The 25,758-nt window shown below is 45.2% G+C and overlaps 1 protein-coding gene across 1 annotated transcript in view; it reads right to left on the reverse strand.

The window, feature by feature from the left end:
- Nucleotides 1-231: 231 nt before the first annotated feature.
- Nucleotides 232-25,758, reverse strand: part of LOC147661174 (pleiotrophin-A-like) — a 115,705-nt gene continuing 90,178 nt past the window's right edge. Inside the window, exon 4 of the mRNA XM_086951264.1 lies at nucleotides 232-2,753. Coding sequence (XP_086807390.1) covers nucleotides 2,701-2,753 — 53 coding nt within the window. The 3' untranslated portion in view covers nucleotides 232-2,700. The remainder of the gene's footprint in view (nucleotides 2,754-25,758) is intronic.

Genomic DNA, 25,758 nt, shown 5'->3' on the forward strand with positions numbered 1-25,758 from the left:
CCAGGTTGTCTTTTCCATTGTCTTCAGCAGAAAAATGGCAAACCTAACAATTGTCTACCAATTCTCCATCCCTAACTTTTGAATGCTAATACTAATTAGTAAGGCACTATCTATAGTAATATACTGGAGGATCCAAAATGGCTGAATGATTGGGATGTTACAAAGCATTCAACATAAAGAAATAACAAGAATAATAGAGATTCGTTGAAGCTGGGTTTAATTGTTAATAATTATTTATTATTTTGTTACTTATAGAGCGCACATGCCCTGACAGGCACCTACGTACTGTACAATCCAATACAAAGTACAGTAAACACAGCAGTTAAGAAATTGTACGAAAGGAACAAAATATAATACAGAGGAGATTAAAATAATGTAAAATACAGCAGCTATTAAAACTATCTTTCCAGTAATTGATCTAGGGATACAAGGAAAGTGATGAGAGATTGGTCTATTCATAATGCAGATGGGATCCCAGATTCAGGTGCTGCCTGTATCTCACAAAGGGTTGGTCCTACTAGGGCTTAAGGGGCAGAATGTCACCTCTGACAAGTCATCATCCAAAAGAGTGAATAGCTTTCTTTGAGGGGGAATTGTGTGGTGAGTAATCACCGCGTGTGAGTAAATAGCAACATGCAAAGTTTCCAACCACTGTGGATACACATACAAGTACACTCTATTGTTTGAGCCAATTAGGAAGGGCATTAAGGGTGATTTGTGAAGTACTTTGAACAATAATATGGATAATAATATTTACTCGTTGAGTAGTAAAGTCACTGTTGAGAATGATAAAGGGACACGCAAGGAATGTTTGGACCATCAAAGTGAAGGGATGCCACTTCTGAAAAGTGTAAATCAAGGACAAGTGGAAATAAGGGCAACTTGTGGTGTGTCTAAGCCTGTGCTTGTGAAGAACTTAAGGGGCATATTTACAAGTTAAGTGGCAGAGCATGGCATTAGCCTCCTTGGCTTAATGCCACGCTCTGTCACTTTAGAAACGCAGGGCTGCACCATGTTCATAAGCATATGGTGCAGCCATGTGTTCCCCCCGCACTGGTGCTAAATGTAGCTGCCTATCGCCAACGCAGGAACCCTAATGCAACAGGGTGTGCATTGCAGCGGAAGATTGTTTATGTGCAGGATGGTGTCACTTCCTGCACATAAATAATCTTTAAATGCTGTTTTGTAACCTCTATGTGTGCTGCTCAAAGTTGCAAAATGTCATTTTTTTTAAAATATGGTTTATATGCAGGAAGGTGACCCTTTTAGTGTTGGCCTTTTGCTGTTTCTATGTGTGCTGCACAACGCAGCACACATGAAAACTGCTTGTGTAAAGAAATTGGTGCTAATGTAAAGCGCTCTGACACCCGATACCTTCGGGTCAAGTTCGCGCTATATAAAACTAAAAAAAAACAAGGAGAAAATAAACATTTCTCCCTGCTGCGCCCTGTTAAGACCAGGTTTCCCCTTGTCTTAATTTTGGTGCTGCCCCATATTTACGTAGCCCTTGTAAATATGGGACAGCGTCAAAATCAATGGGTGTTGCGGTGGAACGCCCAAAGCAACACCCATTGCCCTCTCCTTTCACGCTAAGTGTAGCGTGAAAGGGTGTCTTATTTACAAGGCAGCGTTAAGCCACGTTAAGTGGCTTAACGCTGCCTCGTAAATAAGGCGAAGCCTCTATCGCCACCACAACATCCTGAAGAGTGACATTGTGGTGGCAATAGAAATATGCCCCTAAGAGTCACTCATAAAGCATAGGGAAGAATTATGAGTTGTATAAAGGGCTACTAGTGAATTGTTTGAACCAATAATGAATGGAAATGGGGACACACAAGAAGGGTTTGTGTATGTGGTTAGGATCAAGCTGGACCGCTCAAGAAGGATCTTGGGCAAACAACAAGTTGAATAATGATGCTCTTATGAAGAGTGGATGCCAATGTGATTTATGGACCTTTGAGTGTGTGATAGCCAACAATAAGAAGCCATGGGGAGTTCACAAGTGAGTCAATGCTGAAGTTAGCCCGCGGTCTCTTGCAAAGATTGTGGACCAACAATGTGGACAAGGGTAACCTCTTCCAAAGGCTGCCAGTCAAAGCATATGTGACAACAAGAAGAAAGCAGCAATTTTTTCCAACAGCTGTTACTGAAAGGAAAGATGTGAAGGGTCTTAGCTACTGATGAAGAGGACCAAATCCTTGCTGTGAAGTTTGTGAGAAAACTGTCTCTGTACTAATGAAGGGCCTCATTCATGAAAAAGCTTAAGCAGAACTTTTGTGTGCAAACAAATCCGATGGATAGGTTTGGAGAACTCATTCGAGCAGACACGCGTGGACCAACTGTCTCATATTAGTGCTAACGCAAGTCAAACACATGCAACAAATGTTCTCAGCCTCACAATATTTAGTTTCAACTGAAGACACACAAATTACATTTTTCCATATGTTCATTTTCTCAACACAGAGTAAACAACTTCTAATTCGATTAAACATATTACTTAAAATGTCTAACAGGATTCACGGTTTATACATATTAAAATCATTAGAGTAAAAAAAGAGATTTTTTTTGGTCTTGCTATTCTATCCTTGCCCTATAAATATCTCAAGATATATTCCTATGTAGAAACACAATGGTTAGGTGGTCCATCCGCTCCGGGCTGGGTCCTTCCTCTTGACATGCGTGTTCTCGCCACTCTCTGATCTAATCCAGCATCTTCTCTGCTTTTCTGCCTTCTTTCTTCTTTCTTTTAGATTCTAAAAAAAACAATAAAATGTACTTGTTAATATATTTATGACTCTACTTTTAGAAAATCACATTTAATAATTAGAACTGCATCGAACAGGCAGTTGTACCACAATGAACAGCGGCATGTGGTATTTACTTTAAAACAAAAAGTCAAGGAACAGGTGGCACCTAACAGGATTCCTGCCCATATATGGCTCTCTTCATAATCTAAGATTATAGAGACATCCTCCTGCTACCACACATTGCGCATTCTCTACAGAATCTTCTGATGGATCGCAACCAACACCAGAAAAGGGTCACTCAGTCCCTCATCACCAGCTGCCTCGACTACGGGATGCCCTCTACGCCGGCATTTCCTCCCAGCTCCTCAGAAGACTCCAGACCATACAGAACTGTGGCAGGTGGTATTTACTTTAAGACAAAAAGTCAAGGTACAGGTGACACCAAACAAGATCCCTGCCCATATATGGATGTCTTCATAACCTAAGAATATGGAGACCAGACAATAATATGTCTCTACGTTTCGCCCTTCTACATCACTGACGCACATAAACGTATTTCCAAGACTGCAGCGACATGGCAGGGACACCCCTCTATACTATAAAATAAAATGACCCCACACCAGGTTAGACGAATAGAACTTTCTTTAATGAATAAAAAAGACCAAAACAACAAAAATCCAATCAGTAGAACCAGAGATGTTCAAGTTTAAAGAATTTAGTGAAAGTATCACCAAAAAGCAGAAAGTGCCAAATGTGGATATCTGGTTGCACCGCTCCAGGACAAAGTCACACGTTTCGGCTGACTGCGATGGAGCGCGAGATAGCTGCAGGGACCCAACTAGGCCCCCTCAACAAAGAACCTTAAATCCTGGTTTGCAGAGCGTTGCAAGGATCAGCATCAATGATTTGTCATGCAGCCGAAGCATTGGTTCTGAGATGTGGTGAGACTGCAGTGCGAGGTCCTGCATCATTGTCAAGGATCCTGTCAATGAGGGCTTACAAAGGAGAGTCCAGCATCAAGGATGCGCCACACAGTACAGGTGATGCATCGGTTCCAAGGAACTGTGAGGCTGTGAGGCAGAGTCTGGCATCATCACGAGGCTGCCTTCGACAAGGGATGTGAGGGCATGCCACAATCCATGCTGTAGTTGCGATGCTTCGGTTATGCTTGGGTTTGTGCTGCGCAGCAGAGGAGATGTCTCATTTCTGTTGGATCCACAGAGGATTGCAGAGTACCTTAAGCTCAATTCCAAGGGTACAGGACGGGGTGGACCCACTTGGAAGGGTAAATTCACACATGGCAGTGCCAGGTGCATATGCAAGGTTGTTAGGAACCGATTGTGTCCCCAAGGCTTTAGATCAGGATACCAGTCAACTAGTCTGTGGAGTCACTCTGGGGTTCTGGTCCAGTCCTTTTCACCCAGGCAAGAGGACAACAGGCAGCAGGTCGGCAAAGCAGGCAGGTCTTTCAGAGCAGCTGTCCAGCAGAGTTGCAGTCCTTTCAGCAGTACAGCAGTCCTTCTTCCTGGCAAAGAATCCACAGGTCCAGAAATGTACTGTAAATATAGTGTTTGAGGTCCAGTAATTATACCCAATGTGCCTTCGAAGTGGGAGAAGCTTCGAGAGATAGGCCTTTGAAGTGCACAGGTGCCCTGCATTCCTGGCCGTAGCTCCAGATTGACTACAGGGAGTATGTAGCCTTTGCGTGGAGACAACCTATTCAAGTGTAGGTATGGCTGGGCCCAGCTCCTCTCGCCCATCCTGCCAGTGATGTCCCACCGAGGCACACATCAGCGCCCGATTGTGCGTGGTTATCCAGAAGTTAATGCACAAAGCCCAACTGTCTACTGCTCCCTGTCATGTGTCTTAGACACAGGCTGCAGGCACCAAATTGCTATGGGCAGAAAATACCAACTTTCTAAAAGTGGCATTTTCAAACTTATAATTTAGAATCCGACTTCACCATAAATTAGGACTTTTCATTACAATTCCAAAGTGCCAACCATGAACTGGTTCCCTGCTCCTATTTGGAAATTACATCCTATTAAATATTATAAGGTAACTCCAATGCCATCCTATAATAGAGATGGCCTTGCAGTGGTCAAAAACATATTCACTACAAGGACATGTAAAACTTAAAAGTACATGTCTTACTTTTTAAATACATTGCACCCTGCTCTCTGGGCTGTCCAGGCCCTACCGAAGGGGGGATATATATGTATTCAAAAAGAATATTTGGGCAGGGAAAAGGTGCCAGGTTGAAATAGCAGTTTAAAACTGCAAACACAAACAGGCTGCAATGGCTGGCCTGAGGCATTTATAAGTGCTACATAAGTGGGTGGTACAATCAGTGCAGCAAGCCCACCATTAGCAGTTAATTTACAGGCCCTGGGCACAGGTTGTGCCACTTTACTAAGGACTTACAAATAAAACAAATATGGCAATTGGGTAGCCAATTCTACCATGTTTTAGGGAGAGAGCACAGGCACTTTAGAACTGGTTAGCAGTGGTAAACGTGTGCAGATTCCTAATGCCAGCAAAATAGATGTAAGCAAACGGGAGGGTTGAAGGCAAAAAGTTTTGGGGGGAAACTACATCAAGGATGCCAGATCTAATGCTCTGCATGCCACGGACACTTGCACTGTTACTGTGTGCATTGCCCTCTGTGTGAGAGAAACATGCACTGATGTTGTAATACTGCACTAGCTCTATGTGCCAGGGAAGCTTGCACTGTTACTGTTTGCATTGCCCTCTGTGTAAGGAGAACATGCACTAATGAGATTATCCTGCACTTGCTCTGTGTGCCTGGGAAGCTCACACTGTTACTATTTGCTTTCCTCTGTGTGAGGGAAACATGCACTGCTGCGGTTACACTGCACTTGGTTACGTGCCAGAGAAGCTTGCACTGTTACTGTTTGCATTGCCCTATGTGTGAGGGGACATGCACTTCTGTTGTAATCAGTGGTGTAGCTTCAGAGGGAAAGGGGGTTGTAACACCTTCCCCCCAAACAAAGGCATTCTTTGCTTCAAAGTAGGGTCTAGGGGCTCTTAGTCGGTATCCTATGACTGTTGTTTTTTGTTGTTGACTTAGTTTAACTAAAAGGTTTAAACTTGTTATTATTTGTTTTTAACAGGACCTTAGACAGGGTCCCACCTAATGCAAATCAATATTGAACCTGTTTCTCATGGGTACAAGGTATCCCAAACCTTGGTCCTCTCTCCACCCTTCTGAATACTTTTTTTTAGATGGGAAATTTACACCCCCGAATCTCACTGACAAAGCTACGTCCCTGGTTGTAATACTGAATTTGTTCTGTGTGCCAAGAAAGCTTGTACTGTTCTTTTTTGCATTGCCTTGTGTGTAAGGGAAACATACATTGCTGTTGTAATTATGCACTTGCTCTGTGTGAAGCTGGGATGCTGGGATGCTCAGTGTGCCAGGGAAGCTTGCACTACTGTCACTCATGCAGCATCTGTTCTTTGTTGAAAAAGGTTCATATTACGCGGATGACACTCAACTGATCCTATCTCTCACCAAGGACCCCAGCACCGCCAAAACTAACCTACACGAAGGAATGAAAGAAGTCGCCGAATGGATGAAACAAAGCCGTCTGAAACTGAACTCAGACAAAACAGAAGTCCTCATCTTAGGTAATTCCCCCTCTGCATGGGACGACTCCTGGTGGCCGGAAGCCCTCGGAAATGCACCCATCCCGACAGACCACGCACAGAATCTTGGCGTCATCCTGGATTCTTCACTCTCTATGAACAGACAAGTCAGCGCCGTATCCTCTTCCTGCTTTAACATTCTTCGCATGCTCAGAAAAACTTTTCGCTGGATCCCCACCGAAACAAGGAAAACAGTCACCCATGCCCTGGTCACGAGCCGACTGGACTACGGAAACACCCTCTACGCAGGTACCACCGCTAAACTCCAGAAGAAACTACAACGAATCCAAAACGCCTCGGCCAGGCTCATATTAGACATCCCACGCAACGAACACATCTCTGGTCACCTCAAAGACCTCCACTGGCTACCCGTCAATAAGAGGATTACTTTCCGTCTGCTTACCCACGCACACAAATCACTCTACGACATCGGACCAGATTGCCTCAACTCTCGACTGTCCTTCTACACCCCCTCCCGCCAACTTCGCTCTTCCAGCCAAGCCCTCGCCACTGTACCTCGCATCAACAAGACCACCATGGGAGGCAGATCCTTTTCATACCTGGCTGCCAGAACATGGAACTCACTCCCCGCTTACCTTCGCCTCACCCAGAATCACCTAGCGTTCAGAAAACAGCTTAAAACGTGGATTTTTGACAAATAATCCTCCTCCCCTTCCTTAGCGCCTTGAAACCCTCTGGGTATGTAGTGCGCTATATAAATTTTATGACTTGACTTGACTTGACTACCTCAAAAGCTGGTGCTGTACCAGCTTTTTCTGTAAACGTGCAGAATTCACTGTTGATGCGCGTGCTGCACTTGAACTATGTGTGTAAGGGAAACATGCACTGCTGCAACTGTCCACATGTAAGGCAATTGTGTGTCCTCCATGCTCATACTGCGCCTGTTCACTGTGTGTAAGAGAAGCTTCAACTGCCTGCTGTCGTTCATGCACGTACATCAGGCCAGATTCAGTATGAGAAGCATCCAGAGAAGAGGTGTAGAGAGGGTAACAGCGGCTGTACAAGATCTCTGTGTACTTCAATACTATTGAATCTTGTACTCGCGTTTCCCACACTTCACTTTTTCTGTGTGTGTGATGGAAGCTTGCACTTCTGCTGCTCATGCTTCACCATCTTGTACTCATGTTGTCCACACTTCACTTGTTCTATGCATGTTATGGAAGCTTGCACTTCTGCTGCTGCTCATGATTCACCATCTTGTACTCACTATTGCCCACACTTCACTTGTTCTATGCATGTTATGGAAGCTTGCACTTCTGCTGCTGCTCATGATTCACCATCTTGTACTCATGATTGCCCACACTTCACTTGTTCTATGCATGTGATGGAAGCTTGCACTTCTGCTGCTGCTCATGATTCACCATCTTGTACTCACGATTGCCCACACTTCACTTGTTCTATGCATGTGATGGAAGCTTGCACTTCTGCTGCTGCTCATGATTCATCATCTTGTACTCATGATTGCCCACACTTCACTTGTTCTATGCATGTGATGGAAGCTTGCACTTCTGCGGCTCATGATTCACCATCTTGTACTCAAGAATGCCCACACTTCACTTGTTCTATGCATGTGATGGAAGCTTGCACTTCTGCTGCTGCTCATGATTCATCATCTTGTACTCATGATTGCCCACACTTCACTTGTTCTATGCATGTGATGGAAGCTTGCACTTCTGCTGCTGCTCATGATTCACCATCTTGTACTCACGATTGCCCACACTTCACTTGTTCTATGCATGTGATGGAAGCTTGCACTTCTGCTGCTGCTCATGATTCATCATCTTGTACTCATGATTGCCCACACTTCACTTGTTCTATGCATGTGATGGAAGCTTGCACTTCTGCGGCTCATGATTCACCATCTTGTACTCAAGAATGCCCACACTTCACTTGTTCTATGCATGTGATGGAAGCTTACACTGCTGCTGCTCTGGCTTCACTTGAACTGTTTAATGGGTTAGCCTAAATCTGATGCCTCATTCCACAGACAAACCTCACAGCTCCCCACTCTAGATGTCAACATAAGACATCACATTTATTGCAGGACTACCCAGTGTCAGAAACAAAATGACGCATAGTGATGTGTTTACTGTTTTATTGCACTGCAGAAATTGAAGCATAAGTGTGAGTTTGTTAGTTAAATGTGGAATATACTAGCAGCATCTATGTTTTTCACTGGCCAAATATAATTTAAAAAACGAATATGAGACTAAATACACTTAAAAATTGAAAGAAAATATATATCTGCTACAGAACATGCATATATACCATTAAGAAGCTAAATCAGTAATCGGAAAGTCACGGATGAAAATTACCCCTTCAAAGGAAATGTCCTTCTAAGAGTGGGTTTTCCTAGGATGGAAAGGAGTTCCAAAAGATTGGATGCAAGATTTATGACGATCGAAGGACCAAAGAATGACTCCTGTAGAATTGGGTATGTCTTCTACAGGACTTTAAATCTGTCTTATCGCCCTGTAAGGACTTATGGATTCTGGTGGAATGTGCCTGTCTTTAGGATGGAAATTAATCAGAATAATTTTAGTTCTTCTAGGAAGGGCCAATCGATTCTGGCTGAACGCCTTTGCTGTCTCTCTACTTCTCTTTTATGCCCTAGAGAAGTGGGCACTCAGATAGGGCCTTCGGTCAGTTTGATGATGCTATTACCTCTGAAAGGCACTTTTGCAAAGAAAATGTAAATGAAGTATTGGGAAAAACGAGGTAGCAGGAGTGTTTGAAATCACCTGACCACATGCTGGTGATACTTGCATCAGTCCTCACCCTGAACCATTGCATTATTATTATTATTCATTTGTAAAGCACAAAGATCACCTGGAAGGCATCTTGGCGCTACCAGCGATCATCAGTAAGACCAAGGCTATTGCTAAAGGGGAAGATTAATATTATTCTTTTGTCAGAGATGGACCCCAGGCTGATTTGTTAAGGAAATAGCCACATTTTGATGCTCTTCCTAAAGCTAAGTACATTTCCTTTTTCTCTGTGGGAGATGAGGAGCTTATTCCAAAATTGTAATGCCTTGACTTGAAAGGCTCCCTCTCCAAGCCTAGTTTTGTTAAACCTGGGTACACAAACAAGAGGAGCTGAAGCCGATCTCATTGATCTACAAGCAGTGGATATTTGAGAGAAGATCGAACGACAGGTGGCATGGACCCCACCAGGTCACCTCTATCTTCAAAAGTCTTCTTGTGTGTTAGAGACTTTAGAAATTTCAAGAGACCTGGACACTCTAATCGTGTCACAACTGGACATCCCAGAAATTGGTTTCAATACATGCATGCACACACTAGTGGAGAAGTGTGGCTCACTGGTTAGAGCAGGCATACCCTGAAGCAGAGGTCAGACCCGGTACCAGGGTTCAATTCCCGACGCGGCAGGATCTGAGCCCAAGTGTCCCCGGACTCGATAATTCTCACTTCGGTGCCTACTCGAATCACGGGTTCACACTCTGCAACTCTGGGCAATAGCTTGCTTAATCTCCACTACGGCCCCCCCATGGCGGGATGCCTGGCTTTCACCTTGGGGATGCCCAGTACGGGTTATCTCACAGGGAAAAACCAGGATGGGTTCCCAATGCAAGCGCCGAGATGCCCAAGGGTAAGTCGAGCGCTATATAAGAACACACATACTACACCTATTGTGTTGAGGGATTGGTCTACAATGAATACTATTCCAATCTAGTTCATCATCCTCCTGCTGCACTTATTTGCCCTAAAGACCAGGCCAATAGAGCTAGTCTCTTAGTGCAGTACTGCAAAGAAAACTTTTTTTCACGTGGCATCCTTGGTTAACCTTCTGTAACGGTGCTTGGGTAGCAAGCAGTGGGCCCTGGTGCAATCAAAGTAACTGGAGTGGCGTAGCTAGGGTGCCATGGGCCCTGGTGCAATCGAAGTAACTGGAGTGGGGTAGCTAGATTGCCATGGGCCCTGGTGCAATCAAAGTAACTGGAGTGGCGTAGCTACGGTGACACCGGCCCTGGTGCAATCAAAGTAACTGGAGTGGCGTAGCTACGGTGACACCGGCCCTGGTGCAATCAAAGTAACTGGAGTGGCGTAGCTAGGGTGCCATGGGCCCTGGTGCAATCGAAGTAACTGGAGTGGGGTAGCTAGATTGCCATGGGCCCTGGTGCAATCAAAGTAACTGGAGTGGCGTAGCTACGGTGACACCGGCCCTGGTGCAATCAAAGTAACTGGAGTGGCGTAGCTAGGTTACCATGGGCCCTGGTAGCTACATTGCCACTGGCCCTGGTGCAATCAAAGTAACTGGAGTGGCGTAGCTACGGTGACACCGGCCCTGGTGCAATCAAAGTAACTGGAGTGGCGTAGCTAGGGTGCCATGGGCCTTGGTGCAATCAAAGTAACTGGAGTGGCGTAGCTAGGTTGCCATGGGCCCTGGTGCAATCAAAGTAACTGGAGTGGCATAGCTAGGGTGCCATGGGCCTTGGTGCAATCAAAGTAACTGTAGTAGCGTAGCTACGTTGACACAGGGCCTGGTGCAATCAAGGTAACTGGAGTGGCGTAGCTAGGGTGCCATGGGCCCTGGTGAAAGCAAAGTAACTGGAGTGGCGTAGCTAGGTTGCCATGGGCCCTGGTGCAATCAAAGTAACTGTAGTAGCGTAGCTACGTTGACACCAGCCCTGTTGCAATCAAGGTAACTGGAGTGGCGTAGCTATGTTGCCATGGGCCCTGGTGAAAGCAAAGTAACTGGACCCCTTCACTAGGGTGACGTCTCAGGCTGTCATCTTCCCCCCAACATTCCTCATCCTCCTTCAACAGTCTGCATCTGTCATATCAAAAAACACTACCATTCTCATACACACACTATTGTATTTCCATTCCATTTCCATTAAGCGCCAGGACGCCCCTTCGCTGGAGCAGCTGTGCGCAATATAAGTTCCCATAACATAACATAACATAACATAACATTCCATGCACTGCATTTCTGCAACTCAAAGCCATAACCCTAATAAGAATTAGAAAATCCAATATGTTTGGCCCTTGTAAAGTGCATGCGCACAGACATAACATGCAGCGACCCCACACCCACACTCCTGCCCTCACATTGGCACATCTCATGCTGCACTCACACAGGCATACGTGTCACTCTTCACTCACACAGACACAACTAAACCACTTACCCTGTGTTCACAAAAGATAATGTTAATCCTGCATTCACACGGGCACATCCCTCACATTGCACTCAGAAAACATGGTGGCGATCTTGCACTGACACAACCACACTGCTCACACACAGATACACAGTTCACTTGGAAGGAGCAGAGTTGGCACAGGAGGCACAGGAGGTGGTGGCACAGGAGACACAGGTAGAGTGTGTGGTGCATCAGTCCACTATCGTAATTCAAAGCTCTTGAAGTAAACTACACTAAGGCCCGATTGTCCATCGGGGTAATCTAATCCTCCATAAACCACATTGGATCAGCATTGTAGACTATGTTTGTCTGATCTTTGCGGACTTTTGAGGGAAGAGTCTTGGCATCAAAAGAGGCCAACTTGCCATCTAAAAGCAATGTAGTGAATTTTAAGTGCTAAAATAAATAAATACATTGAGAAAAAAACAAAAGAAAAAATATGCTAACTAAATGAGGGAGGAACCCAAAGAAGATAGGTCTATGAAAACGTGGTTACGGCTAGACCCTTATTAAGCATACAACATGAAAATTGCCTCAACCACTCTTACTTGAACGAAAAAACTTTTCAGGTTAGACAAATATTTATTACAATCCAACCAGGCATGCTTTATTCAATGTCTATATGTATGTGATATTTGTTTCCTGTTATGTATTAATTTCCTTGTAGGATGTTGGATGTTTAAATATCATTTTGACATTGTTTGTTTTTATGTGTATCAAACCATTTGTATATAAATTGAATGTACAGCCCTTATTTCTGTCTATTGATGTTAAAATATATTTCTAAAATGTAAAAATAATTGGCATTGAATAAGCATGCCTGGTTGGGATGTAATAAATATTTTTCTAACCTGAAAACGTTTTTTCGTTCAAGTAAGAGTGGTTGGGGCAATTTTCATGTTGTAAACTAAATGAGGGAGGCATGTGCATCAATAAACAAATAAAAAAATAAAGCTTTGCCTAGGTGTGGCATCTTGAAGCAGAAAAAATGACAGAGTATGCGGAATACCGTTTTAAGCTAGTGGCATGGTCTTGAAGCTTACAGCAGTGATGCCTGGTACACTGCATAAGAAAGCTGTGTTCTGGTAGCAATGGCAGCGGAGCTGCTCTTACTCATTACTCAATGTAGAAGTGGAGAAGTGTGGCTCTCGGTGTAGAGCAGGCAGACCCGGAAGCTGAGGTCAGACCCGGGACCAGGGTTCAATTCCCGACGCGGCAGGGTCTTGAGCTCAAATGTCCACGGACTCGGTGTAGAGCAGGCAGACCCGGAAGCTGAGGTCAGACCCGGGACCAGGGTTCAATTCCCGACGCGGCAAGGTCTGGAGCTCAAACGTCCACGGACTCGATAATTCTCGCTTCGGTGCCTGCTCTAATCATGGGTTCTCACTCTGCAACTCTGGGCATTAAGCTTGCTTAATCTCCACAACGGCCCCCATGTGGCGGGATGCCTGGCTTTCACCTTGGGGATGCCCTGTAGGGGCTATCTCACAGGGAAAAGCCAGGACGGGTTCCCAAGGCAAGCGCCGGGAAACCTCCGGGTAGCTGTGCGCTCAATAAATGCAATAATAATAATAATAATAATAATAATGAGCACTAGTCTGCAGTTGATGGTGAGCAGCTGGAGATGAACTAAAGAAAATACCTCATGAGGTGGGACTCCGCTGGATGCAGAGCAAAACAAATAAGCAAACAAAATACTGTTACTCAGACTACCTGACATTCTAAAGATCAGCGGTTGTCTACTTGACAGTACCAAAAATCTACAACAAGGCCAATGAAGACGGGATCATCCATTGCCCAATTAAATGTACGCTGTTCTGAAGGGCTGAACCAAAACATGAATCGCACTCTGATGAATAACTGAAGTGGGCTTATCCAAAGTCCAGTTTCTCAAAACAAGATTATGTATTATTTTTGAGAAAACATAAGGCTGGTGAGACAGCTAAAACAGTCTTGTGGTCAGACCTAAATCACACAGTAATAGGTAGAGCATAGGGAGCAGGACCGCAACAGGTTCTTAGCTCACCTGTATAAGGCACACAACACTGGTCAAGAGTATCACAATCTTCCCTGAAAGACATAGAACAAGTGTGGTACTGCAGGGCAAGTTCAAGTTTGTTTCATTGACATGGAACAAGTGTTGTACAGCAGTACTAGTGCAAGCTTCCTTTATAGACATGGAACAGGTGTGGTACTTTAGCGCCCGCCTCTCCATGATGCCTTCAAAGATATGCAACAGTGTACGTTTTCATCAAAGACATGGAACACGTGTTGTACCTCAGTGCCAACCTGTGTAAACTTGCTTCAAAGACATGGAACAAGTGTGCTATTGCAGGGCCAGTCCGTGCAAGCTTCACTGAAAGACACTGTAGGGTCAATGCAAGCTTCATTCTAGCAGGGCCAGTGCAAGCTTCCTTCAAAGACATGGAACAAGTGTGGTACTCAAGGCCAGTTTGAGCTTCCTATAAAGACATGGAAAAATGGTGGAACTTCAGTGCCAGTCAGTGCAAGCTTCCTTCAAAGTCATGGAAAAAGTGTGGTACTGCAATGCCAGCCTGTACAAGCTTCCTTCAAAGACATGGAACAAGTGTGGTACTGAAGTGCCAGCCTGTTCAAGCTTCCTTCAAAGACACAGAACAAGTGTGGGACTGCAAGGCCAGTGCATGTTTCCTTCAAAGAGACTTTTATGCTGCTGCAAAACCAGTCAGTAAAAACTTCCCTCAAAGACATGGAACAAGTGTGGCACTGCAGGTCTGGTGCAAGCTTCCTTCAAATACATGTGACAGTTGTGGCACTGCAGCGCCAACCTGCGACAGTTGTGGCACTGCAGCGCCAACCAGTGCAATCTTCCTTCAAATACACTGAACAAGTATGGTACTGCAGGGCCAGCCAGTGCAAGCTCCCTTCAAAGAAATTGAACATATGTGGTATTTCTGGGCCAGTACAAGCTTCCTTTAAAGACATGAAAAGAGTGTGGCACTGGACAGCACCATGTAACATCCTCTTAGATACAACGAACGAGTAGAATTTAAAATTTAGTACAAGTATTAGGAAGAGCACTGGTGTTAATGAGTTCAAGCTTGACTTACGTGCATAGGAAAATATGCACACACTACACAGGTACAGTACCATGCAAGAGTGCACACTTACCTCACACCCATAGAACGCATACCAATCTGGTCAGAAACAATGCAAGCTTCCCTCGCATGCACAGAATATGGACAGCATCTGTAGTAGCAGTCCAAACCTGTGTGCAAACATACACAATGTTCCCCTTACACGCAGCACAGGTGCAAGATGGTCATCAGCAGTGCAAGCTAAGATATCCTCACATAAAGAAGAGGTATGGCACTGGCGGCAGCATCTAAGCCTTTTTCAAGTGCCGAATATCCAGAGTAAAGTACAGAGGTGGGTGAGCTGCTGGAGGCCAGAGTCAGATGCTAGGCTCTGGTTCAGCTTACGGTCCTCCTGAACCGTCGAGCCCAAAATGAGCTGAGCTCTCCCTGCTACACGCGCTCTAACCTTAAGCTCTAAGATTGAAAGACATAGCACTAGACTCTGATGACAAATAGGAACAAAAGAGGATACCAATTTAGTGGCTGGATTACACAATATGAGACAAAAGAACTGGGATCCTGGCTTGACCACTTGACCAATTTGTGTGAATTATTTTATGTTATCTTCCTCCTATATATTATTGTGTAAGAGAAACCCTTGGAATATGTGGGGATGTGTGCTGTACTAAAATCTATCTTGTGTTTGACTTAATGGACATGTTTTGCTCCTTGTAAAATAAGAAAATAGCCCAAATATAGGGTGCACATAACAACTCACTTGCCTCTTAATTCAATAAAAGCATTGCTGTCAGAGTATGGAGTAGGGGCATGAATGTTTGTAACTATCACTTTTAATAAATGCCTCTCAATGTAGATTTATAACACATGTCATGGCTCATCTACCTCTACAACAGTATTGTGTATAACAGCTACTTGAGTTCCACCTCTCTCAATATCTCGCTCTGAGAATCAACCTCTTGTTTTCTAAGATTCTGTCTGGTTTTCACAGGTCTCAGGAGAATAACTGTTCCTACTTTTTGTTATAATAGGCAAGAATTGAGCATTAGTGACCCCTAGAAGTTGTTTAAAGTTACCTGTGCATAAACTGAAACAAACAACACTCACATAATTCATTTTCCTAGTCCAGGACTCTGTACTAAGTAAGTCTATTTTCTTTTACGAACTGCCATTGTCTTTCCTCCACCCATCAGGTAAACATTATGATTACTGTGACGGTCTTGTCTTTATAAGCCACCCAGACGCATGGGGATAACCTCAACCTTTATTTCTCCAGGTGTCATGCAATCAGGATGAATAGTGAGCATGTGCATCACTCAGCCCTGCAGTGTGCCCAATGAGGCCTTTGCAGTGCCCCAACGCGTGCTTCAGTAGATTCTGCTGCTCGGAGCCTGATTCCTGCAGCTGAGGGTGCTGGGGCTCTTGTAGTTGGCCCCTCCTACCTCTGGGCCCCAGTGCTGGGCAGTTCTAGTTTGCCCCTCCTAACCCTGGGCCCCAGTCCTGGGGCTTTAGTAGTTGCCCCCCCCAACTCTGGGCCTCGGTGCTTGGGCTGTTTTAGTTGGGCCCCTCCTACCTCTGGGCCCCAGTGCTGGGACTGTTGTAGTTGGCCCCTCCTACCTCTCAGCCCCGGTGCTGGGGCTGTTGTAGTTAGGCCCCCTCCTACTTCTGGGCCCCGGTGCTGGGACTGTTGTAGTTGGCCTCTCCAACCTCTGGGCCCGGTGCTGTTGTAGTTGGCCCCCTCCCACCTTTGGGCCCCGGTGCTGGGGCTGTTGTAGTTGGGCCCCTCCCATCTTTGGGCCCCGGTGCAGTGACTGTTGTAATTGGCCCCTCCTACCTCTGGGCCCCCGTACTGGGGCTGTAGTAGTTGGCCCCTTCCAACTCTGGGCCCTAGTGCTGGGACTGGCCCCTCCTACCTCTGGGCCCCAGTGCTGGGGCTGTTGTAGTTGGCTCCTCCCACCTTTGGGCCCCGGTGCTGGGGCTCTTGTAGTTGGGCCCCTCCCAACTCTGGGCCCCGGTGCTGGGACAGTTGTAATTGGCCCCTGCTACCTCTGGGCCCCAATGCCGGGGCTGTTGTAGTTGGGCCCCCTCCCAACTCTGGGCCCCGGTGCTGGGACTGTTGTAGTTGACCTCTCCCAACTCTGGGCCCTGGTGCTGGAACTGTTGTAATTGGCCCCTCCTACCTCTGGGCCCCAGTGCTGGGACTGTTGTAGTTGGGCCCCCTCCCACCTCTGGGCCCCGGTGCAATGCACCAGCAGCACCAATCATAGCTACAACTCTGGCAGCGAGGCTGTGCTCTATCAGATAGTGTACGTGAGGCAAGTGTCACAATTTACAACAATACAGTCAAACTTTACATGAAAAGACAAGCCTCTGATGAAGTTTATGCAGTTCACGCAGACTTGGCAGTGAGGATGAAGGTTTACAATCATCAAGTCCGGTCCAAGTCAAAGGAAAGGAGGTAGCTTTAAACCAGGGACCTGTTAACTGGATTAAAAATAGCAAAGTCACCTCGAATTATTGTCAATATGTGTTTCAGACAGATAATAAATGTCAGATCTCTTATGGTGGAGAAGACAGCAAGTTGATGTGAGGGGTCATGTCGTAGCAGTCTTGTAAGTCACTGAACCAGACCAGTCACTGGTGTGCTAATGGGCAATTCTCCAGGGAACGGTCAGGCGTAAACCAGCATTTTTTTTAATCTCTTGAGACAGTGTCAAACACCAGTGCAGAGGGTCAACGTGAAGAACAGTTATAAAGATCTTTTTAAGTTGTTACCCAATATCCTGCTACCCTCCCCATAGCAATATTCTTCCCTCGCATTTCTCCTCCCCAATACAAAAAAAGTTCCTGAAGTCCTGCCACCCTCTCCCAGCACCGTGAGGCAAACCATACTCTCCATCTCCTACACATAACTAATCTAGAAAGTACCTGACGTCTTCCTACCCGCCATATCCACCTTCAGCAACACCCTTCCCTTACCATTCCCATAATACAGAAAGATCAAAGGTAAATCAAAATAGGACCTGGGGCCCGATTCACAGAACTAACTTAAGACAAAATCCTAAACGTACTACTTTTGGTATTCACAGAAGTTAGGATTTTGTCTTAACACAGTTTAAGACAGACTTAAAACAGACTTAAGTTAGGATTCTGTCTTAAGTCTGTCTTAAGTCTGTCTGAAGACAAAATCCTAACTTCTGTGAATACCAAAAGTAGTAAGTTTAGGGTTTTGTCTTAAGTTAGTTCTGTGAATCAGCCCCCTGGTGTTCTACCATCATAACAGTTTCTGTGCAGTCTCAGCCCCTCCCTCCCAATAAGCCTCTCTCTCCATTTAGCATCTTAGAGGGAGAACCTCCAGGCCAGGTATGAGCAGACCGGTAGCTGACAGGTGACTCTGGGCCCAATTCACAGAATGAATTTAGGACTCAATCCTAATCTTACTACTATTTTGGTATTCACAGAATGATATTACTACTTTTGGAATTCACAGAAGTTAGGATTTTGTCTTAAGTCTGTCTTACGTCAGTCTTAAGTCTGTCTTAAGTTTGTCTTATAACAAACTTAAGACAAAATCCTGACTTCTGTGAATAACAAAAGTAGTAAGTTTATTCTGTGAATGCCAAAATAGTAGTAAGTTTAGGATTGAGTCTTAAATTAATTCTGTGAATCGGGCCCATAGTGGTTAGTGGCACAAGCGACCACCTTTCTTCATTGCCCCGCTCCGGTCCCTGGGTAACTGGGGGAAGCTTCGGACCGCCACCAGTCAGTTCATGGGCTTCGGGCTGGTGTTTCATTGCTCTGACATCAGAGCACTGGTGCACCAAGTTTCAAAACACATATATATGCTAATATCCTTCAGAAGCCATACACAAAAATAGAATTGACTGCAATTTGGAAATCCCCTATCTGAGATTTGCAGCACAGCCATGGCTGTTCAGCTTTTTCTAAGGGATGGAGAGGTCTGCGAGGGCTGGCTGCTTTGCTGTGGTGGTTCTGGGAAATTAGGCGGAAGCCTGAAGCCTTTTCTTTCCATAAAGATAGATCTCTCATTGTGGAGGCCTTACACACACTGCCAAGGAAAGCCTCAGGGGGTGTGCACCACTAATCTGCGTTCAGCTGGTGTAGAGTCATGACAACTTTGAACAAAGGCATGTCTTCAATGTGTGGATCATTAAAGCGTGGCTAAAGAGAGCGGAAAGGGCTTAAGAGAGAGGGGGAAAGACGCTTTTAATTATTATTATTGTAATTCATGATAATGTCATATGTAGGAAACTTCAGCCATAGGACAAAAATATGGGAGGGGGGAAAGATGAAGCTGACAAAGCAAAGGATAGGAATAAGAGCCAATAAGTAAAAACCTAGGGGCTTATTTACAAGGCAGGTGCAACGTCATTTTTAACATGGGAAAAGTGAAGCAAAAGTTGTGCAAGGGGCTTGTAAATCTGCCCCCTTGTATTTATGTAGCGTTGGAGTATACAAAATATTGAAGTAAGGAGGGGCAGTGAGAAGCAAAATTAAGGAGACAGTAAACAAGGCAAAGAGAGAAATACAGAAATGTATATAAGAAAGAAAAAAGAAAGGGAAGAAAAAAGAAGGGGTGAAGAAGAGAGGAAAAAGGAAGTAGGAAAAGAGTGTGGAGGTAAAGAAACGATGGCAGAAAGAAGGGCACGTACTGAGAATTGATGAAAAAATGTTTTATAGCGCATACACAGAAGGTACTCAGCATGGCGCATTAGACACACATGCAGCCCAAAGTAAACAAGTAATAATTCAGTGGTGACAGAAGAGAAAATAGAAACAACAAAGAAGCATGAATGGAGAGGGGAAAAAGGATAAAGAAAAGAATAAAAGATGCGGAAGGATTAACCTTGAGACGAGGATTAAGAACAGTAAAGAATGATAGAAGTAGTAAAATAAGGGGATAAAAAGAAATTAAATATTATAAATTCAAAATAATCTAGGCTCTGAAGGATGGGACACGCAAGCTCACATAGCTGCAAACGGTGTGGCGACCCCGTCGGGTCCTTCTATCATGTTGTTTGGTCCTGTCCTGTTATAAAAGCATATTTGGCCTCAGTCCTTGCACAGATCACATGCACGCTGCATGTTGTGGGAGAGTTAGTCCCCAGGGTGGTGCGTCGGGGATAATGGATGGTTCGATCGATACTACACACCACAGAATATCAGGGCTGTAGTGGGCACTGGGCATTTCCCCGGTGGGCCGCCAGGGTGGAGGCCAGTTTTGGGCCTTTGGGGGCTGTTTTGTTACTGGGCCGTTTCTGCAGCATAGCTGCAATATCGTCCCTTGTAACAAAAACGTTCGAAAACAGCCCTGGCAAACAGCTCGGCAGCGACCCCAACACCCCGGGAGGGGGGTGGTCGAGCACTTTGCCAGGGCTGGTTTTGGTTCCCAGTCCGGCCCTGCCACAGATCATTTGCAGGTATTCGGTATCTTGCAGCCAAATGAGACATCGCTCTGCACTGGAGACCACCAAACCCTCCGCCCTTGTCTACCTGGTGGAGTGGTGTGGCTCACTGGTTAGAGGCGGCAGACCCGGAAGCAGAGGACGGCCCGGGACCAGGGTTCAATTCCCGACGCGGCAGGGTCGTGGACCAGGGTCAGCGGACTCGATAATTCTCGCCTCGGTGCCTACTCTAACCAGGGATCACACTCTGCAACTCTGGGCATTAGCTTGCCTCATCTCCACAACAGCCCCCCACATATGCCGGGGATGCCTGGTTTCACCCTGGAGATACCCATCTCACAGGGAAAGCCAGAACGGGTTCCCCAGTGGTCTACAGCGCGGAGATACCCCATGTGGGGTGATTCATGTGCTTTACAAGACATCATTACATTTTTTACATTACATTAAAGGTATGAACTTTTGCTGTAATGTCGAAAGGAGATATATAAGTGGGGAGGCTGTGCCAAAAAGCATGCAAAAATTGGGGGGACACGGACTCCATTGGGCTGTTATATTTTTTCTCCAACGCTATTTTGCCCTTTTGGACTACGGGGACGACATTCTTTAACTGCTTGGGTGAAAGGGGGTCCATGGCTCAAGGCCATGGCAGTAATCGCGTCCATCACCTGAGTGCATGTAACCTTGTACCGTTGGTATGTGACTATGCTATAAAATCAATTAAAAACAATATATATTTTTTTTAATATATATATTCTTGGGAAAGAGAGTTAAGATGAAATGTTGAGAGGGTACTGGTGGAAGGAGACCATGATGGGAGCAATCCACGAAAATAGATGAGAGAATAAAGAAATAGGATAATTGAAGAAGAGGATGAATGAGGAAAATAAAACAAGGGGTGAAGATCAAAATATAAGAAAATGATAGGAAAAGCACCGCAGAAACAAAGAAGAAAGTGTGAATTAAAAGTAGAAACGTGTATAAGGAATCAAAGAAGAGGAAACGTTTAAATAATGTTTAACATGGAAAGAAAGGAGGAAATAAAGAGAAATAAATAAACCAATTTAGGATTGTAGAAAAGGAAGGGAAAGTTACGGCTTTTGGAGGAAAATGTAGAGAAACCAAACAGCAATGGAAGGCAGAGTTGAGAAAGTGGGAATACTCCGTTATATTAGTAATTCCTGTGTTTTTTAGACAAGTTTGTTCCAGGATCATCGCACAAGGAGCTTTCATCACAGCTCACACAAAGGCTGTGAATGGTTCAGGGTCCAGAAAGTCTCCTGACAGTGAATTGTCACATGCCCACCATGAGCTACTTTGTCTTCCAGTTAAGTTTGGGGTAGAGGTATACCGGGTTGCAACAGTGTAGGAAGCTGAGCTGGAGCTTGTGGGTCCTGTGTTACAGTCAGTGAAACAGGTACTAGTGGTGTGGGCAATTCACAAGAATAAGCATCCGGTACCATATTGCACGGGGTAAGAGCTGTGTTCTTCCTACCAGTACCTTAAATACTTTTTATGTTTAAATATTTGATGTCAATTATGATTGAAAGACAAGGTTATAAAGAGGGGGTCTCGAGCTACTAATAGCATAGCGGCACAACCTAGATAGAGTAGCTATTGTAGGGTCATCAGTTTGGCTCTGATGAAAGCCCAGGAATGACTGAGTTCACCAAAAGGGCTGAAACGTGTTGACCACTCAGGAGTAAGAAGTTACCTAAGAGTATCAACATCCTCCTACTATGTTTTTTGCTTTTAATCTTGTGCAGGGTAGACTTTTTATTGTTCCAATAAACATACACAAATGTAATACCATCAAATCTGGACCCTGGTTAACTCAATCAATTCATAACATAAAAGACCACCAAGATGTTACATGGAGCCTGCTGAGCACCATGATTGGTGTGTGCGATGGAATGACCCCAATGATGGAGCATGCCACTATTAGTGGGTGATGGGTCACCTCCTTCATGATATGGACTGCTTGCAGTCAAGCAACCCTGATGATGAAGCATGCCACTATTAGTGGGTGAGGGGATGCCTCTATTTTTCTTAGTCTAATGGGTTCTGTCACCTTGAAAAGCAAGTCCAACAGGAGTTATGTAATTTATCATTAGAGGACACCATGATGGTGGCTGTGAGTGGTTATACCAAACTAGTCTGAGTATGACACCTACCAGAGCCTGATAGTTCTGTAGCAAGTAATATGAACTGAAATACCACCTTGTGAAGTACAGCCTTGTGGCCCTCTCAAAGTCTATTCGTGTGGCCCTCCAGGCCGGCCAGTGTGATAACTTTGGTCATCAACTGTACAATGTGCAAGTTCTATTGAGAGGTGATTAAAGGTCAGATGGAAAGCTAGGCCACCCAGCCCTTCTTCAGCTATTTATAGCCTGTCCTTTGTTTTGGAACCAATGGATTTGGCATTCCATAGCCCACTTGAAATGCAGCATGAGTTTTCTCTGAAGTTCAACAAGGATGTGGTTTACCCAGAATGTTCCCCCACTCTTAGTTGAGGGTGGCTACTGCTCACTCACGCCAGGTTTTAAGGAGACAGTTGCAGCAGCTGATTATAGTTTATGGACACCAGCCCTTTTATTTGTCCCACTGATGGGTAGGCAGCATGCCAGTTCTTCTTTGGAAAGCCCTTGCCATCTGTGGCTAGGGCCCTTAGCAACCCCCACCACCACCCACACACACATGGTTTGTGAAGAGTGTTCTATGTGCTACATGGTACACAAATAATGAGTGACTTTGGAAACATGTGCAGAGTTAATAATGTCTAAAAGAGAGCTGTTGGCCATGGCCCTTCTTAGAGGATTTCCCTAAAACCTTTTGCTTTTTTCCTCTTGGTTTTTGCTGATTCTATTTTTGTGGCCTTAGCACTCTGGGCACTTTCCAACTGTAATGCAGTGTGAAAGCGCATGCACCCTTCATACACATGCTAGGAAGAAGTCCTTACTTAATTGGTTTAGGTGTTGTACCTGTGAGTGCCCAGTAAAAATGGATGCCACACACTTAGGGCAGGTACTGCACTGGCTAATAGCAGTACACATCACAGATTGTGCCACCCACCAGTATATCCTTTCAAACATGTATCAAGTCTGCCATTGCAGGCCCGTGGGTGCGCAGTGACACTTATGCTCAGGTGGCATCTCTAACTCATTAGCCACCCCTGAATGGGCCTCCACTACCACTAGAGCACCACTAGGATAAGCCTTAAGGGGCAGAGCAATTTGTAGGAGAAAGGCACGGGAGGTTTACATGAGTTTTCCCTACCTAGGAGAGCGGCTCTCCCCATGGGACAACACCGAAGTTTTGCAGAATTCTCTTAATGACCGTAGGGCTTTGGGCACTTTCCTGGTAAATACAGTGTGAAAGTGGGCACGTACTTCCTACACATGTTAGGAAGTGGTGCTTGCCTGATGTTTTTAAACCTGTTTGAAGCCTGCCATTGCAGGCCTGTGTTTGAGCACTTGCACCTATGACGTTTTTAAACATGTCTCAAGCCTGCCGTTGCAGGCCTGTGTGTGCACACTTGCACGTAAACTCAGGTGGGCCTTTCTAAACCTTTGGCCACTCCTGAGGGGACCACTCACTACCACTAGGGCACAACTAGTGTAAGTCTTCAGGGGTGAAGCAAGTGGTAGGTGAAAGGCAGGGCAGATACACATGTTTGTTACCTGCCCAGGTAGTTAAGGATACCTGTGAGTGTTTTCACTACCTATGAGGTTTGCTCTTCCCATAGGTTAACATGGAGGAATGGCTAAAATTACTTCAAGCTGCAATAGTGGTTTGAAGTGGAGCAGCCTCATAATGCTTCCTATCATTGGATTCACACTGACAACCTGTCTCCTGTGGTAAAGGTGGATTAATATTAATAGCTTAAAAAATGCCACTTCTAGAAAGTGGGCATTTCTCTGCTCGGAAACGCTTTGTGTGCCTTTTAGTTTGATTCCAGTCCCTACTGGAGGCTGGGGGAGCACATCTGGGAATTCCCCAGCACAGCTAAATGCATTGGGCATGCAACTGAAATGACAGACCTCTGCCAATTGACGGCCTGGCAGGATAGACTGGAGGCAGAGGTTTTTACACTTGGCTCCTGGGAAGCCAGATCATGGCCCCTCTAAAGATTAGGATCTGCATTACACAGCCTCTTGGCAGACAGGTCTGAAATATAGCCGAGATGTGTGGTTCAAAGGGAGCCCTCTGAACCACCCCCTACTTCATAGGCACACTACAGTATAACTACTGGTGCCATACTTCAGCAGAGTAGAGATACACTTGTGGCAATGTAGTACTAGAGAACCTGGTCTGCGTAGTGCACACTGTCAGAGGAATCTGTTGTGCACAAGGAATATTACTGCCATTGGAAGGGACCATGAACCTTCCTGAATAGTGGCTGGCCTGGTGCTGACTACCTGCTGCTGTGTGGCACCCTGAAGTGTGCTCTCCAAGGGCTTGCCCCCTGTTCTCTTTTGGATTCTCAGGGACATCAATGACTTCCCACAAAGGATCCAAACCACCTACGTGTGACACCTGGAGAGCAATGCCCTCTTAAGTGCCCACATTGTCTGCTGGATCCCAACTGGCAGCGCAGCATGAGCGTGGAACTAAGTGTTGTGCCTGGGGATCGGATTACCTTGTGTAGAACCCCCAAAAATGTGCCCACATCAAAGGAATGTGGCCCCTGCATCATTGGGTTATATGAAAACAACAATGGTCCCATGCAACACAACATAAATCAATTAAATAAATACAGACACAATGGATTCCGTATTGAAGTGACTTGTCCAGCCGGACAGTGGTCAACATGTATTTTTCATAACAAAGTATTTAAAGGGATATCATTCAACAGTATCACAGTGTGGGGCACAAGCCTGTACCTCAATTACAATTTGACACTTTAGTACACTCAAAGTGAACAGAAAGGGCTTCTAGGCAAAAAGCTAAATTGTTCTGGTCAGCCAGCCCATCCCAGCTCGCATTGTCGACGAAGATATGATACCGACTAAACCGGTACCCCCTGGAAATAAATAATCTCGGATCACTGATTCCCGCCTAACAGGTCCCCGATTGGGTGACCCCCACCTTTACCAAACCGCCCAAAACCTAGCCATGCTCACTACATGGTTTGAGAGGCTTATTATTATTAGGCATTTACCAAGTGTCCTGATGATGATCCCTGTGATCTAAATGTGGGATTGAAACGCCGTCGACCATATTCATGTGCCATATACAGTCTGTATGCTTTGTGCAATGCTTATGTAATGGCGCATCTGACAATACCTGTTCACATTGTGATTTAAAAGAACAATTTAGCTTTTTGCCTAGAAGCCCTTTCTGTTCACTTTGAGTGTACTAAAGTGTCAAATTGTAATTGAGGTACAGGCTTGTGCCCCACACTGTGATACTGTTGAAGGATATCCCTTTAAATACTTTGTTATGAAAAATACATGTTGACCACTGTCCAGCTGGACAAGTCACTTCAATACGGAATCTATTGTGTCTGTATTTATTTAATTGATTTATGTTGTGTTGCATGGGACCATTGTTTTCATATGACTGCTCCCTGAGGTCCTTTGCTGATTAACTTGAGGCCCCTTGTTGTTTTGAAACATACCCTGCATCATTGGGGCCTCAACACACGTAAGCATCTTGGT

This window comes from Lissotriton vulgaris, unplaced genomic scaffold (genome assembly GCF_964263255.1).
Source record: "Lissotriton vulgaris unplaced genomic scaffold, aLisVul1.2 SCAFFOLD_348, whole genome shotgun sequence".
Lineage (NCBI taxonomy): Eukaryota > Metazoa > Chordata > Amphibia > Caudata > Salamandridae > Lissotriton > Lissotriton vulgaris.